Source organism: Oncorhynchus clarkii, chromosome 19 (assembly GCF_045791955.1).
Source record: "Oncorhynchus clarkii lewisi isolate Uvic-CL-2024 chromosome 19, UVic_Ocla_1.0, whole genome shotgun sequence".
Lineage (NCBI taxonomy): Eukaryota > Metazoa > Chordata > Actinopteri > Salmoniformes > Salmonidae > Oncorhynchus > Oncorhynchus clarkii.
In genome coordinates, this window is record NC_092165.1 from 33,990,302 (window position 1) to 34,006,991 (window position 16,690).

Sequence of the window (16,690 nt, forward strand, 5' to 3'; positions counted from 1 at the left end):
ATCCTGTTTGCAAACAAGGCACTAAAGTAATAATGCTAAACATGTGCCAAAGCAATTATATTTTTGTTCTGGATACAAAGTATTTCTGGGGGGCAAATCCAATACAACACATTACTGAATACCACTCTCCATATTTTCAAGCACAGTGGTGGCTGCATCATGTTATGGGTATGCATGCAATTGTGAAGGACTGGGGAGTTTAAAAAAAATATGGAATGGAGCTACGCATAGGCGAAGTCCTAGTGGAAACCTTGTTCAGTCTGCTTTCCACCAGACACTGAGAAATAAATTCACCTTTCAGCATGACAATAGCCTAAAACACAAGGCCAAATATACACTGGAGTTGCTTATCAAGAAGTCTATAAATGTTCCTGAGTAGCTGAGTTACAGATGTGACTTGAAAATCTATTTGAAAATGTGTATTTTGTATTTATCGTGGATCCCCATTGGCTGCTGCAAAGGCAGCAGCTACTCTTCCTTGGGTCCAGCAAAATTAAGTCAGTTTATACAATTTTAAAAGATTGCACAACACACTGTGTGCCCTCAGGCCCCTACTCCACCACTGCCACAAAATATACAGTAATAAATCCATGTGTATGTATAGTGCGTATGTTATTGTGTGTGTGTGTATGCATGTGTCTGTGCCTATATTTGTGTTGATTCACAGTCCCCGCTGTTCCATAAGGTGTTTTTTTAATGTTTTTTTAAAGCTAATTTTACTGCTTGCATCAGTTACTTGATGTGGAATAGAGTTCCATGTAGTCTTGGCTCTATGTAGTACTGTGCGCCTCCCATAGTCAATTCTGGTCTTGGGGACCTGAAAATTGTTGTCTAGCAATGATCAACAACCAATTTGACAGAGCTTGAAGAATTTTGAAAAGAATAATGGGCAAATGTTGCACTATTCAGGTGTGGAAAGCTCTTAGAGACTTACCCAGTAAGACTCATAGGTGTAATCGCTGCCAAAGGTGCTTCTACAAAGTATTGACTAAGGGGTGTGAATACGTACAGTATGTATAAATTAGATATTTCTGTATTTAATTTTCAATAAATTTGTCAACATTTCTAAAAACATCTTTTCACTTTGTCAATATGGAATATTGTGTGTAGATCGATGTGAAAGAAAAAAAAACATTTAATTAATTTTGAAATCAGGCTGTAACACAACTAAATGTGGAACAAGTCAAGGGATATGAATACTTTCTGAAGGCACTTTATCTGTTGTTTTTCCCATTTATTATCACCTCACTTCTGTGTACCTGCTGACATTTCTAGGCATGGTTTGCAATTGCATTATATAGCTATAGCCCAGTAGAATTAAATATTTAAAGATTTTGCAAAAAAACTCACCTTTCAAGTCTTTGAGTCAACATACACTACTGCTTTGACGTAAGAAAGAGAAGACCAATGCAGAAAACGTAGTGAATTGATACACATGGGAGCATGTAAGAAACCTGACATTACACTCATCCCAGCAGGCAAATCTGGTTGAAATGAAATAATTAAAACAAATCGATGATTATATAGTTGTAATGACTTCATTTCATCAAGTATTCATTCAACAACACCAATAAGTATGACATAGGTAACATGCAATGTATGTATAATGTTGAGTGTGCAATGTGCTGTGCTTATTTTGTGTACAACAGTACTGTGTCTAAGACAATTTCCCCTCGGGATATTAAAGTGATTTATATTCATCCTATCCTATGTCACTGAGCACATGATGAGTTCAGTAGCATTGTGCACCAGGCCCAAGCTCAGGTATCTGGGTTTCGTGTGGAATCATTTATTAACCCCTTCCTGAATTGTACTAAAACATGTAAATCCTTTTTCTACTGGTACAGTACATGGCAGGCTTCATGTATCTGGCATCAAATTGATTAAAATCTCCTGAGGTGGATTCCTTAGGTACCGTGAGTGAGAAACATCCACCTGCACGTCAGTTTCCATGCTACATGAATGTAAGCGGTATCTAATAAAACGGATTGGCTACTGAAACATTGACTTGAGTCCCCATACATCAGTAGTTATTTTCTATCAGCCTTCATAAATTCTGATACTGTAGTATCATGTTGCAATAAGTGCAATTGTCTTATCTTGGTATAGATAACTCTGGGTCTTTTAGGGATGTGGCTAAAGACTACAGATTGAGTCTTAAAATATTTGCTTGGTTTATCTGGTAGGTCAGAGGAACATTTTGACAAGCTTTGGGAACACAAAAAAGTTTGGGGTTGGTTAGGTTACATTGAACATTATCGAATTGTGTAGGTATGGTAGGGCTTGTCTGAAAATATACCTGTCTGGGATGAAGAGATTAGAAATGTATTTACCAACACAAAACCAACAAAACATACTTGTTTCATTTTTATTTTATTTTACACAACATAACAACACAGCAGATGTTGTTTCTCTGTACAGGGCTTTTTTGTGCCTTAAAACAAAGGCAATATCAATGTCACTGAAAAGAAAGCTTGAATTGTTCTTTAAAAAATATCAATTTATTAAGAGGTCCAGTAACAAGGCTTTGATAGTTGTTTTTTGTGTTGTCTCTATATGCAGGTAATTATTTCCCTGTAATAGAAAGGCTTTTTGTGAAATCTCTCATGTTCCTCTCGATCCCAAATCCCATGTCAGGGACAACTGAAATCCTATTGGTGCTCCTTGCAAGAGGAAAACTGTAATGCAGAGGAAGGCACCAATGCTTTTCTCTTGCCACAACGACAACACTGGGTGTATGTACTGTATAACTGGGTGGGTGTGTTGGATTTATTTTTCTCAATTTTTTGTATGGGTATGAAAACACTGCATGGACTGCCGAGCACTGGGCTCCGAGCTGCTGGAGATTCTCCACATCAGAGGAGAACATTGATGAAATTCTGATTACTACAAGGCAAGCATCCGTTTTACTATTGGTTTTAGAAAAAGAAAAGTAAACTGAAACGCAAAAAAAATCTAAAGAATCAAAAACAGATGTCCCCACACACACATTCAATCACACACATACATACAAACAGAAAAGTCACACAGTACTTTCTAGAATCCACTCTGAACTGGAAAAGGTGGCCTTGCCACTGTCTATATTTTCCTGTTGAAGTAGCATCCCATTCATGGACTTACTCCGCTTAGACCACATATTCCCAAGTTTTGTTACCCCAATGTAGCAGTGGTGCTTGGACGAGTCCTCGTTTAGAGAGTACCTACGTTTGGCCCTCACCCCTTCCACCGGTAAGGTCAGGTACTTGGAGGATGGTCTGGGGTGTGCGCGTCTTAATATGGGCGTGTCCTTGATGCGTGAGTAGGGTAGGGGGGAGTGGAATACCGGGGCGGGGGGATGCTGCAGAGCCGTGGAGTTGTTGCGGTTGGTGTTCTGGGTCTCAGCGTTGGGGAGGGCCTCTATCTTGGGCTCAGGGGTGACAGAAGCAGTAGCGGAGGGCTTTGGCGCAGGCTTGCGCTTTGGCTTCAGAGACCCTGAGGAGCCAGGCGTGTTCCAGCTCTGGCTCACCAGAGAAGTAGCAGTGGAGCAGTCTGGGAGAGAGGTCTCAGATGAGTCCGTCAGAGTGTCTGGCGCGTGCCCAGCGGCCTTTATAAACCCTCCTCCCCCTCCTCCTCCCTCTGACCCCGACCCTCCCATGGCCTGTTTGGACACAGAGGGATTGACGGTGCACCCTTGAGACTGTGCCCCATTGGTCTGGGAGTGGACGTTGGTGACCAATGTGCCTTTGCCCGAGTCACTGGTGTTGCAGACCTTATAGCGGATCATGAGGATGATGATGAAGACGAGGACGGAGGCCACGATGATGCCGCCGATGATGATGATCATGGTGCCTCCCAGGAACTGGGACTGCATGAAGTGACAGCGCAGGTACTCAGACTCGGTGGTGAACTGGACGCAGCCCACCACGCGGGTGGCGGTGAGGGAAGTGATACCGTCGTCGTATATGGCCAGAACACACAGGTCATACGACGTTCCAGCAGCCAGGTTATTGACTAGGAAGTTTTTGCTTGTGGGGGGAATCATTCTGAGAGGAGAGAAGGACAAAGGAAAGATATCAATGTGGGTTCAAATAAAAGTTGTTATAAGGACAGCTCATGTCATTCATGCATGATATTTTCTTACCAATTGTTCCAAAGTGCTTCTGCTGTTGAGAAGCATTTTCCTATATTCTTAAAACAATTCTAGTTGCTGCATTTAAAAAAATATTGTTTAACATATATCATTATCCCAAAATGACAATGCTGTGCTTCATTAAATTAATCTATTTTTGGAGAATAATAAATCCTAAAATGAACAACGTTACTTGTTATACCATGTCTGTGTGCAATATTCCTGTATAACATTAGACAGCATACATTGACTGGGTGAATGCGAATGTCATTCATACTTCTGAACATCGTTTGGCTTCTAATGTACCAACCCCATGGTACTTGCCTATAGAGCAGCAAGAGGAACTGCCCTTCCCTACCTTCAGGCTATTTTCAAACCCTACACCCCAACCTGAATACCACTAGATATTGGAACATTGCTGCAGGGACTTGCTTCCATTCAGCCACAAGAGCATTAGTGAGGTCGGGCACTGATGTTGGGTGATTAGGCCTGGTTCGCTGTCAGCGTTCCAATTCATCCCAAAGTTGTTCGATGGAGTTGAGGTCAGGGTTCTGTGCAGGCCAATCAAGTTCTTCCACACCGATCTCAACAAACCATTTCTATATGGACCTCACTTTGTGCACCGGGGTGTTGTCAAACTGTTGCCACGAAGTTGGAAGCACAGAATCGTCTACAATGTCATTGTATACTGTAGTGTTAAGATTTCCCTTCACTGGAACAAAGAGGCCTAGCCCGAACCATGAAAAACAGCCCCAGACCATTATTCCTCCTCCACCAAACTTTAAAGTTGGCACTATGCATTGGAGCAGGTAGCGTTCTCCTGGCATCGGCCAAACCCAGATTCACCCGTCAGACTGCCAGATGGTGAAGCGTGATTCATCACTCCAGACAACGCATTTCCACTGCTGCTGAGTCCAATTGCAGCAAGCTTTACACCACTCCAGCCGACACTGCATATGGTGATGTTAGGTTTGTGTCTGGCTGCTCGGCCACGGAAACTAATTTCATGAACTCCTGACAAACAGTTGTTGTGCTGACGTTGCTTCCAGAGGCAGTCTGGAACTCAGTAGTGAGTGCTCTAACTGATGACAGACATTTTTTTTGCGCCGTGTGCTTCTGCACTCGGTGTTCCCATACTGTGAGCTTGTGTGGCCTACCACTTCGGGGCCGAGCTGTTGTTACTCCTAGATTTTTCCACTTCACAATAACAACACTTACAGTTGCCCGGGGCAGCTCTAGCAGGGCAGAAATTTAATGAACTGACTGGTTGGAAAGGTGCCACGTTGAAAGTCCCTGAGCTCTTCAGTAAGGCCATTCAATTCGATTACACAGACACTGATTATACAAAACTTTAAGAACACCTGCTCTTTCCATGACATAGACTGACCAGGTGAAAGCTATGATGAAAGCTATGTCACTTATTAAATCCACTTCAATCAGTGTAGATGAAGGGGAGGAGACAGGTTTACATTTATTTAACTAGGCAAGTCAGTTAAGAACAAATTCTTATTTTCTATGACGTCCTAGTGGGTTAACTGCCTGTTCAGGGACAGAACGACAGATGTGTCAGCTCAGGGGTTTGAACTTGCAACCTTCCGCTTACTAGTCCAACGCTCTAACCACTTGGCTACCCTGCCGCCCCATGGACATGGATTGTGTATGTGTGCCATTCAGAGGGTGAATGGGCAAGACAAAATATTTAAGTGCCTTTGAATGGGGTATGGTAGTAGGTGCCAGGCGCACAGGTTTGTGTCAAGAACTGCAATGCTGCTGGGTTTTTCACGCTCAACAGTTTCCTGTGTGTATCAAGATTGATCCACCACCCAAAGGACATCCAGACAACTTGACAAAACTGTGGGAAGCATTGTCAACTTGGGCCAACATTTGGTATACTCAGTGTACATTGTCAAGAAAATGACTGCGTTAAACTCTTAAAATGTAAAAGATAAAAACAACAGCACCCAAAAAGTAAACAACACTTCCACTGATGTATTTACCATTAACATGTACTGAGCTCAAACCAAGATAACTTCATGTAGGGTGACTTCACGTGGAGGTTGACCTCCCTGACATTTACCAACAGGCAATGGTAAAGTGCCCTACTAATAGTTTTGAAAGCCATGGCACTGTGGAAAATAGCACAGCACAGCACAGTCATCGAAAATCCATCCCGCCATGTCATCGAAAAACTAATGGAATATCTTTATTCTTTTGGTTTGAACCCATTTACAATCACGTGAGAGACAGACAACGTAAAATGTCAACAATATTGTTATGTTATCCGGAGTGTGTTTATTAGATATGCAATGGAAATTGGAACCATATAATTTGAATAAAGTGGTTTATTTTATACCTTAAGCAGATCTGAGCCAGGTATTACCTGTTCCACAGGGCCTTTTGCTGGCTAAAATTGCACGAGTTGGAGTGCTTTAAAAGAGGCTCATTCTCCTGATTTGTTTGCACATAAAACTTGTCACACAATTTGTTTGATGCCCAGATTTTTTTTATCACATCCTCTTTGAGTAATGCATAATGTTGAAAGGGAAATGAATGTGTGCAGGTGAAACAACAATGGAGAACACTACAATAAAACCGAAAAGGCCTGTGCTTGTAGGATATATTGACAGGAGATATGCTATTCAAAAGGTCAAGGTACTCCAGAGACCTATGGTGATCCTCAATATCAACACAGTGTGAAGCTTTTTAAAACATTTCTTTATTGGACACCAGCAGCATATCCACCTGCATCCCACTGCTGGCTTACCTCTGAAGCTAAGCAGGGTTGGAACTGGTTGGACCCTGGATGGGAAACCAGATTCTGCTGTAAGTTGCGTTGGAGGGCCAATAGGAGGCACTTTTTCCTCTGTTCTAAAAAAATATCCCAATGCCCCAGGGCTGTGATTGGGAACATTGCTTTGTTTAGGGTGCTGTCTTTCCTGACTCTCTGTGGTCACTAAAGATCCCAAGAAACTTATTGTAAGAGTAGCGGTGTTAACGCCGGTATCCTGGCTAAATTCCTCATCTGGCCCTCATACCATCATGGCCACCTAATCATTCTCAGCTTCCAATTGGCTCATTCATCCACCCTCCTCTCCAGTGAAACTATTCCCCAGGTCATTGCTGTAAATGATAGTGTTCTCAGTCAATTTACCTGTTAAAATAAGGGTAAACAATGTATTGTAATAGTGTTCAGATTAAGCAATGCACAACCTGAAGATGATGTTAGAAACTCCTTTAAAAGAAGCCTGGTGTTCACCACTCTCTACTCTCTGAGGATAGATGCTGCTCAGTGACATAGGTTGATCCTTCTCTATTAGATCAACACAAAAAAGTGACAGATGTACAGTATTTGTTAATGAACCGAAGACCGTTTGCTCCTGCCCATTGGAGTCACAGCTAATTGTTTGTTATTGAGACCGAATCAATTTGTGTGTCCATTACAGTGCCAGTTAATTGTAGTTCAGACTGAATTAGTTTGTGTTGAACTGACTAAAATGGGCCATTTCACTGACGACCTCGTTGAAATCTAATAACCTCCTATTCACATCACAGAGAATACATGGCAGTTATGTTCATCTCTGCTGCTTCACAATGCAGAGTTAATCTCATCTTAATCAATATGAGATCATGATCCCTCTGTCACACGGCCCGCCCGAGTCCATTTGGGAGTTTTGCTTTGCGGGTGTTTTACTAATATATTTTCAAGGATTACAGATTATCTAAAAAAACAAATGGAATACCATTGGGATTTTATATAAATTATATTTTTGTTTTTGTAATTCCACTCCCATTTATAAATGTATTTAGTTGTTTTTGTAAAACGCTCCACAATTAAGAATCAGCTACTAGCTAAACATCTTTTAAATCTCATATCGTGGCTACTGTAATTGCTTAGCAATTTAAACTTGTTTTGGTTGTTTAGTTTATAGCCTTGCTTAGTTCAGGATGGTTAGGATGATTTTACAAATAAGTGGTTGAAAGCCTATAAAACATACTTTTGTGTTTGCATAGTGTGTGAACGTGATTGAGATGAATCTCCATCGAAAAAATACAAAACATCTCTGAACCTATACTATAAGTGTACTTGATGATTGAAATTAAATCCATTAGGGCCATTACGCATTTCACCACGCATTTCATACACAAATCATGCACAAATAATTTGAAGGGATTGAATGGAACATACCTGTACACAAGAGAGTCATCATAACTGCCATTGTACTGAATCTGGAACATGCGGATCCCAGGTATATTCCTCTGGAAGTTGAACTTGATGAGTGCTGTGGAGGATGTGGCCTCAGCGATGACCACTCTCTTATCCGGACTAGTTTTGGTGTCTCCAGTGTGGTTGCTGCCATTTGCCCCAGCCCTGGTGGACGTAGAGATGTCTGAAGAGCCAGGGTCAGGCTCCTGGATGTTGTTGGTGCTGTTGGAGATGTGTGGGAGTTTGATAATCAGCAGCTCAACAGTCTGATGTGCCTCACCCGCCGGGTTGGACGAGATGCAGGTGAAGGATCCTGTGTCCTTCACAGTGCTGATCAAAATGTCCAGGGTTCCATTCGTGTAGACCAACGTCCGGGAGGAGTTCGACACCAGCTTCCCCTCTGGAGAGATCCAGTGTATGGCAGGCTCAGGGTCCCCCCTGGCCTTGCACCTCAGGGCCACCCTCTGGCCCTCCAGCACCCTCATCTCATGGGAGTACCGGGTGATGAGAGGAGGTTCACACAGGAACTCCTCCTCTGGGATGGACCAGAAATAGCGTCCAGAGAGGTGCTGCGGCGATGCGCATGTTTCCAGATCATCCTCTCGACTCAGGCGCCTCAACCACAGCAGCTCACAGTTGCAGTGCAGTGGGTTCCCGCCGAAGCTCAGTGCGAACGAGGAAGGGTTCATGATCCCAGAAGTGGCCAAAACCTGGGCCCGCTGGAACAGAGGATCTGGAGGAAGCTTCTGTAACTTATTTGAGGTTACGTCCAAGCGGTTGAGCTTTTGCAGAAGAGAAAAGGTCTCCTCAGGAATGTAGTCGATCATGTTGTGGTCCAGGCTGAGGGTGTGGAGGCTCGTCATCCTCTGGATAGCCTCCCAGGGGATGGACTCCAAGTTGTTGTAGGACAGGTCGAGCTCCTCCAGGGCCAGCAGATCATTGAAAGCCCCCAGGTGGATCAACATTAGCTGGTTGTTGTTGAGGATCAGGTGGTGCAGCTTGGACATGCCGCTAAAGGTGTCGTTGGATATCCGGGTCAGACGGTTGCTGTTCACGTGCAAGGCGCGGAGGTTCTCTAGGTCAGAAAACGCATGTGGCGTGATGAAGCTAATGGTATTCCTTGACAGGGTGAGGTCCTGCAACCTGGTCATGTTGGCAAAGTCTTTCCTCTTGATGCTGGTGACGAAGTTGTCTGCCAGCCGTAGCTCCACGGTGTGCCTGTCAATGTTCGGGGGGACAAAGAGGAGACCTTTTTTGGCACAGAGGGTTGCAAGATTGGGAGATAGTATTTGACAGACACAGCGCTTCGGACAGATCTGGGCCTTCACTGCCATTCCAATAACCAACAGACAGACCAGCAGTTTTTCCATTGTAAGTCAGGTTCAAACACCTGCAACATAAGACAGAGAGGAGAGAAAAATAGATAATTAATCATTTGAACTGGATCATGACATTCACCACCAGAAACTACACCAGCAGCGACACTAACATCTTGAGTAAAGACGCTCTGAGTTAAATTCCACCCCAGTCTTGAACACTTATCAGTTCCCAGTATAATGGGGCCATTTAGTAAGAAATACCCAGGGGTCAAAACTGGTTGAAATTATGTCAGTACAACTAGAAACTGCTTACAATAAAGTCAATATGACGTAATTTCATGTCCCTCTGTGTATCCTCTGTGACTTCTAGGAAGATTTTAACCCACTTAATTCAGACATCCAAGTATCCAAGTTTTCACCATCATTGCATAGCCCTAGTTATTTTGTTGCTATGACAAAGTAATTTCAGAAGATGATTGTTTATTTCATGTTATTAGTAATTCATTTTAAGGAGAAAAAGAACTCTTCCTCATTTTTGAGGTCAACCCTTTTATGTGATCTGAACTCTCATTGTAATATGGTGGGGAATTTTTATTTTACAAAAGAAACATTGAATATCTAATAGTCAAATCATAGTGTAAAAGCAGGTGAGCTAGTTTTACTCTTTTTGGCCATGTTCTAGTGTTTTGTGGTGGAAAACTGAGTGGGTCAAGCATAACACCCAAAGAAATGTTTAAACAATCTCACATTTTTTGTGAAGCTTGCATTCAATTGCCCTTCCCTGTTGTACACAACAAGCTTCCATTCCCCCTGTCACAAGGGGATTTATGGATGATTTAAGGTGAGGTTGTCAATCCTACTTTATTTGGCACTTAATAGTTCACTACTATAGATTTTTTTTTATTTAACCTCTTGAAATGGGAAAACGTTTTTTTCTTAAGTTGAACATGTGTATGACAGAATGTTAAAATTAGATACAACTTTTTTTTACCACGTTTAACTACTCAAAAGGCAACTAATAGGTGGAACGACAGAGCTTTTTACTTTTAAACACATCCCTTGCTGTTCTCCTCTCCTCCATACCCAGAATGAGTCATGCCATCCCTGTGTTGGGTCACTTACTCCGCATTACAAGTGTGTGGGAGTGCAGAACAGAGGAGCTGTTTCATAATGCTTCAGCCTGAACTGCGGACTGCAGCGGACATATCTGACACGTGGGAAGATATCACCGCTGTAATTACACTGAGGAAAGTATGTAATGAGAAGATAAGTGTCTCGCTACTCACTCAGCCTGCCTGCCTGCCTGGCTTCACAGGAAGGATGATGGGCAAATTAAATAAAATCAATGTAATGAGGTTGAAAAAACCTGACAGGGAAATTTTATTTTGTGCTGTAAAGGGAATGTGATCATGTCGACATAACGGTCTATCATCATAGCCAGCCAGAGCATACATGACACGGAAACATGTTAAAACCACAGGCTTGCCTAACATATACACTATACACGTGCTATATGATTACCTCCATTTGACGAAAAAGGCCTCATTTAGCCTATAGGATGATCTGGCATAACATGTAATTTCGATGAAGGAGAATAGGTACTCGTCACATGACAGGCTACTAATAACATGACAGGGGCCCTTGAAAGGTAGGTACAGAGTCAATATATGTTACCCAAATGGCACCCCATTCCATGTATAGTGCACTACTTTAAACCAGGGTCCATAGGGCTCTGGACAAAAGTAGTGCACTGCATAGGGAATATGGTGCCATTTGGGACACGATGAATCACATGACATGCAGCGCCAGAGAAAGTCTTGCATGGCATGGCAGCCTGTGTGATTTTCTAATCACGGGGGGTCGTGTCTCCAGAGCACACAGGAAGGTCATAGCACCACAGGGTAATGAAAGCAACACTGCTGCCCACTGACAAAGCAGACAGCAGGATCATGTTCATTACCACACTGTAATTTTTTAACATTGATTTTTCTTTCAGGCTGTGCATACTGCTGTTTGTGTTTGTGTGGGGGGACCAGAAATAAAAAGGATGGAGGGAGGAACGAGGAGGAAATAAATATGATATTGTAATGGATTTATGTGCATTGGATTACAAACAAAGAATTTCACACCCATGCAAATATGCCCATGAATGTAAATTAGTAGCTATTTTTACTGAATCTAAAATCTCAGTGCAATCTCTAAGTGACAGCTACGTGTGACGGTTTATACACATAGAGACAGAGAACCTTCAAAAAGCACTTTTTGATGATTCTCCAATTCCCTATTGAGTGCATTGCTTTTGAACAGGACCCATTGATTTCCATATACACTACCGTTCAAAGGTTTTGGGTCACTTAGAAATGTCCTTGTTTTTGAAAGAAGAGCACATTTTTTGTCCATTAAACTAACATCAAATTGATCAGATATACAGTGTAGACATTGTTAATGTTGTAAATGACTATCGTAGCTGGAAACGGCAGATTTTTTTATGAAATATCCGGATAGGCATACAGAGGTCTATTATCAGCAACCATCACTCCTGTGTTCCAATGGCACATTGTGTTAGCTAATCCAAGTTCACCATTTTAAAAGGCTTATTGATCATTAGAAAACCCTTTTGCAATTATGTTAGCACAGCCAAAAACTGTTGTACTGATTAAAGAAGTAATGAAACGGGCCTTCTTTAGACTAGTTGAGTATCTAGAGCACCAGCATTTGTGGGTTCGATTACAGGCTCAAAATGGACAGAAACAAAGCGCTTTCTTCTGAAACTCGTCAGTCTATTTTTGTTCTGAGAAATTAAGGCTATTCCATGAGAGAAATTGCCAAGAAACTGAATATCTTGTACAACGCTGTGTACTACTCCCTTCACAGAACAGCGCAAACTGGCCCTAACCAGAATAAAAAGAGGAGGCAGAGGCCCCGGTGCACAAATGAGCAAGAGGACAAGTACATTAGAGTGTCTAGTTTGAGAAACAGACGCCTCACAAGTCATCAACTGGCAGCTTCATTAAATAGTACCCGCAAAACACCAGTCTCAAAATCAACAGTGGAGAGGCGACTCCAGGATGCTGGCTTTTTAGGCAGAGTTCCTCTGTCCAGTGTCTGTGTTATTTTGCCCATCCTAATCCTTTCTTTTTATTGGCTACTTTTCTGAAACTGATGGCAGGGCTGTATCTGTAACGGCATGTTGAAGATAGAAATAGAATGAATAGAGCACAAAATCTCCAATACTATTCCAGTCTATCTGACAGTCACATTTGACCTACACATTCTCTTAAATGTCCATTGCCCCAGGTGTACATAATCAAGTCAAACCAATTGACCAATTATATTTTGTATACATACTCTAAGCATAAATAAGTTGTGACGCTCAACTACTGTATGACTCTTTCAGCATACACTGAAAAGATCAAAAGCTGCAATTAATTGAATTATACCTGAAAATACTGCATCTGAGGGTAAGCGCTCTTGTTTCAAACACACACCCTGAAGAAGGCACAGTGATAACAAAATGTTGGTGATTTACCCAATAAATTACTGGGGAGATAATGTATAGAGTGTGCGACTCTATTTATTTGTATATCTTATAGTTTATTCGCCATTAGTCAGCACCTACATATAATAATTTTCTCTGAGTGTCCGCCAGCTCAAGTTTTTATTCAAACAAACGCTATACCATCTTTAAAGGGATAGTTTACTCAGAATACAAACAAACATGATTTTCCACCTACATTGGCTTTAGTTGATTCAAGCAGGCATTTTTGGGATATTTAGTTTCCTTTCGACACTTAAAAGCCATGTTTTGTTACTCTTAGCATTCTCAGTAACACGTAACATTAAACTGCTACTATGCCTGTGTAATAAAACAGTAATTACTTTTGGAGAGACATTTTATTAGCATGTTGTTACCATAATAATTGGTCATTAATATTGTATAACACTGTACACAAGAGGAATTGTGACTGTTCCTTTTTCCACTTACGCAATAATTCCATTATTATGTCATTAAATAAAGCCATTTCCAAATCTAACAACAATGTTGCTATTGTAATAATCACAAAGTTACTATACATGTATAAGAACTTGATGTCAAGTGTTATTATATTATCTTATGTCTCATTCTTTATGAAAATATATTTGTTAGTCATTTTGAAGCTGCAAAAGTGACCTACTCTAATGTTCAGATTACATGTCCTTCATGTTTTTAATTATAGGCAATAGGCTATATTAAGATTAATATCTAAGAGCACTCCAAACCTTCAAATACTTAAAGTAATTCAAAAGTAATTCACCTAAGTGCCAGTTATGCAGCCAGGAATGATTGTTAGTAAAGCAGTGAGGTAGTTGAGGTAGTTAAGCTGTTCACACTCGATGATGCCCTGAACAACGTTGAGGTGTAGAGAAGTAAGCTAAGATCATTCTTGGACGCACACAGACCGCATTTTCATGATATCTACTTGAAATTGATATTACAGTGAGAGTGTGACAGATATATAGGGACCTCTATTTCCTTTGTTTTGCATTTATTTAGTATGGTCAGGGCGTGAGTTGGGTGGGCAGTCTATGTTTGTTTTTCTATGTTTTGGGGAGAGAGAGAGAGGAGAGAGAGAGAGAGAGAGAGAACGATGTTTAGTCAATAAATACAATGAACAACCACCAGTAAGACGTTGTCGGTAGGATATGTCTTACGCACGGTGTCCCCGGTTCGCCTGCATAGCCCAGTGCGGGCTATTCCACCTCGCCGCACTGGCAGGGCGACCGGGACCATTCAACCGGGTAGGGTTGGGCAGGCTCGGTGCTCAAGAGCTCCAGTGCGCCTGCACGGCCCGGTCTATCCGTCACCACCTCCACACCCCAGCCCTCCGGTGGCAGCTCCCCGTACCAGGCTGTCTCTCCGGCCCATCCGTCCAGAGCCTTCCTCCTCTCCAGCGCTGCCGGAGTCTCCCGCCTCTCCGGCGCTACCAGAGCCTTCCTCCTCTCCAGCGCTGCCGGAGTCTCCCGTCTGTCCGGCGCCTCTGCCGGAGCCTCCCGCCTGTCCGGCGCCTCTGCCGGAGCCTCCCGCCTGTCCGGCGCCGCTGCCGGAGCCTCCCGCCTGTCCGGCGCCTCTGCCGGAGCCTCCCGCCTGTCCGGCGCCTCTGCCGGAGCCTCCCGCCTGTCCGGCGCCTCTGCCGGAGCCTCCCGCCTGTCCGGCGCCTCTGCCGGAGCCTCCCGCCTGTCCGGCGCCTCTGCCGGAGCCTCCCGCCTGTCCGGCGCCTCTGCCGGAGCCTCCCGCCTGTCCGGCGCCTCTGCCGGAGCATCCCGCCTGTCCGGCGCCTCTGCCGGAGCCTCCCGTCTGCCCGGCGCCTCTGCCGGAGCCTCCCGTCTGCCCAGCGCCAGCGCCGCCCGTCTGCCCAACGCCGCCAGCGCCGCCCGTCTGCCCAGCGCCGCCAGCGCCGCCCGTCTGCCCAACGCCGCCAGCGCCGCCCGTCTGCCCAGCGCCGCCAGCGCCGCCCGTCTGCCCAGCGCCGCCAGTGCCGCCCGTCTGCCCTTCGCCGCCAGTGCCGCCCGTCTGCCCAGCGCCGCCAGTGCCGCCCGTCTGCCAGGAGCCGCCAATGCCGCCCGTCAGCCAGGGGCCGCCAGTGCCGCCCGTCAGCCAGGGGCCGCCAGTACCGCCCGTCAGCCAGGGGCCGCCAGTGCCGCCAGTCACTTGAGGCAAGTGGAGGCATGAGGTGTATGTATGTAGATGGATGTTGCTTCACGTACTCCAACGCAGTGCTCTGCTCATAGGATGGTTGCTTGTTTACGTGTAAGCAAATTATAGGGTGCTACAGAATACAAAATGGGAAGTGCCACAGCATTGAAAACAACATTTTTGCCTTCCTTTCATGATGTAACATGATTTGTCTGTCCTGAATGTGTAATTGGCCACAAGAGTGGCAATACAACTACTGTCTTATTCCATTCAACCAAAGTTCAGGAAGTCCATGCTAATTTGAAAAGTCTGAAAGGGTCCTTTATTTACCACTCAACGAGTTTGAGGCAGGATTGAAAGGCTTCTTTTACCAGACTTTTCCTCTCTTATTAAAAAAGGAAAACATCTGAACAAAAGTACTACTCATATTGGCCAAGTCTCACTTTATTACACAGCCAGAACAATAAACCTTCAAATCTCAGTAATATAAAAATGTTCTTCTGTCTCACAGCATACTTGCCTTCAGCCTTCTAACTATACTACAGTGTTCACATTGAGATAATTCTACATCGCTTGAGCTCAACAACAATGTGTTATGAAATTAACTATCACAGCACAGCGCTTGGACACATGGAACAGCGGTAAATTACTAACAATCCCACTCGTCAACACAGTCACACTCAATGTTTAGAACAAGGCAGAGTTGTGCAAGTGGTACTGTTCCGTTTCTGTATCCTGTTCATCAATAAAATATGGCTGAGTGACAGTGCAGTGGCATGCAAACAGGAGGAGTGATGTGCAGAAGACGCTCAAACCAATGAATAATGCACCCGGCCAAAACATGAACACTTATCTATAATTAACACTGATCACATTTTACACACAACGCACATGTGCATTTTTAAATTGATGTAAAAGGAGACGTTACCATCGCACTCAAAATATTATCTTTTTTGTTTTATATGTCAATACACACACTCGGCCGGCGGGTGTACACAGAAGACGGGGATGAGGAGAAGGATGAAAGAGCCATGTGGCTTGGCAGCAGGCCCTGAGAACAGTGAGAGCGTTGACATGAACGTCAACTGGAGTTAGGCTGGGATTGTGTCACGGTGTCTAAAATACCCATAGTAGAATCACATCAACGTGGGGACGTGTAAACTGTAATAACCTAGTCACATGTTGTTTTCATCACATCACCACCTTAGTATTTTTGAAAGTGTTATGGTTCATATTTACTTCTAAGCCTAAGCATAACCTTAGAACCCCTTAACCCTTAAACACTACCCACTGGGTGCAGATGTCAATTCAATGTCTATTCCACATTGGATCAACGTAATTTCATTGAAATGACATGAAAACAACACTGATTCAACCAGTGTGTG

At 43.5% G+C, this 16,690-nt stretch overlaps 1 protein-coding gene across 1 annotated transcript in view; it reads right to left on the reverse strand.

Annotated features, from left to right (window-relative positions):
• Positions 1-688: 688 nt before the first annotated feature.
• LOC139374219 (leucine-rich repeat and fibronectin type-III domain-containing protein 5-like) overlaps positions 689-16,690 on the reverse strand; it is a 53,279-nt gene continuing 37,277 nt past the window's right edge. Inside the window, exons 2-3 of the mRNA XM_071115241.1 lie at positions 8,295-9,702; positions 689-4,022 (exon numbers count right to left, since the gene is read on the reverse strand). Coding sequence (XP_070971342.1) covers positions 3,023-4,022; positions 8,295-9,682 — 2,388 coding nt within the window. The 5' untranslated portion in view covers positions 9,683-9,702 and the 3' untranslated portion in view covers positions 689-3,022. The remainder of the gene's footprint in view (positions 4,023-8,294; positions 9,703-16,690) is intronic.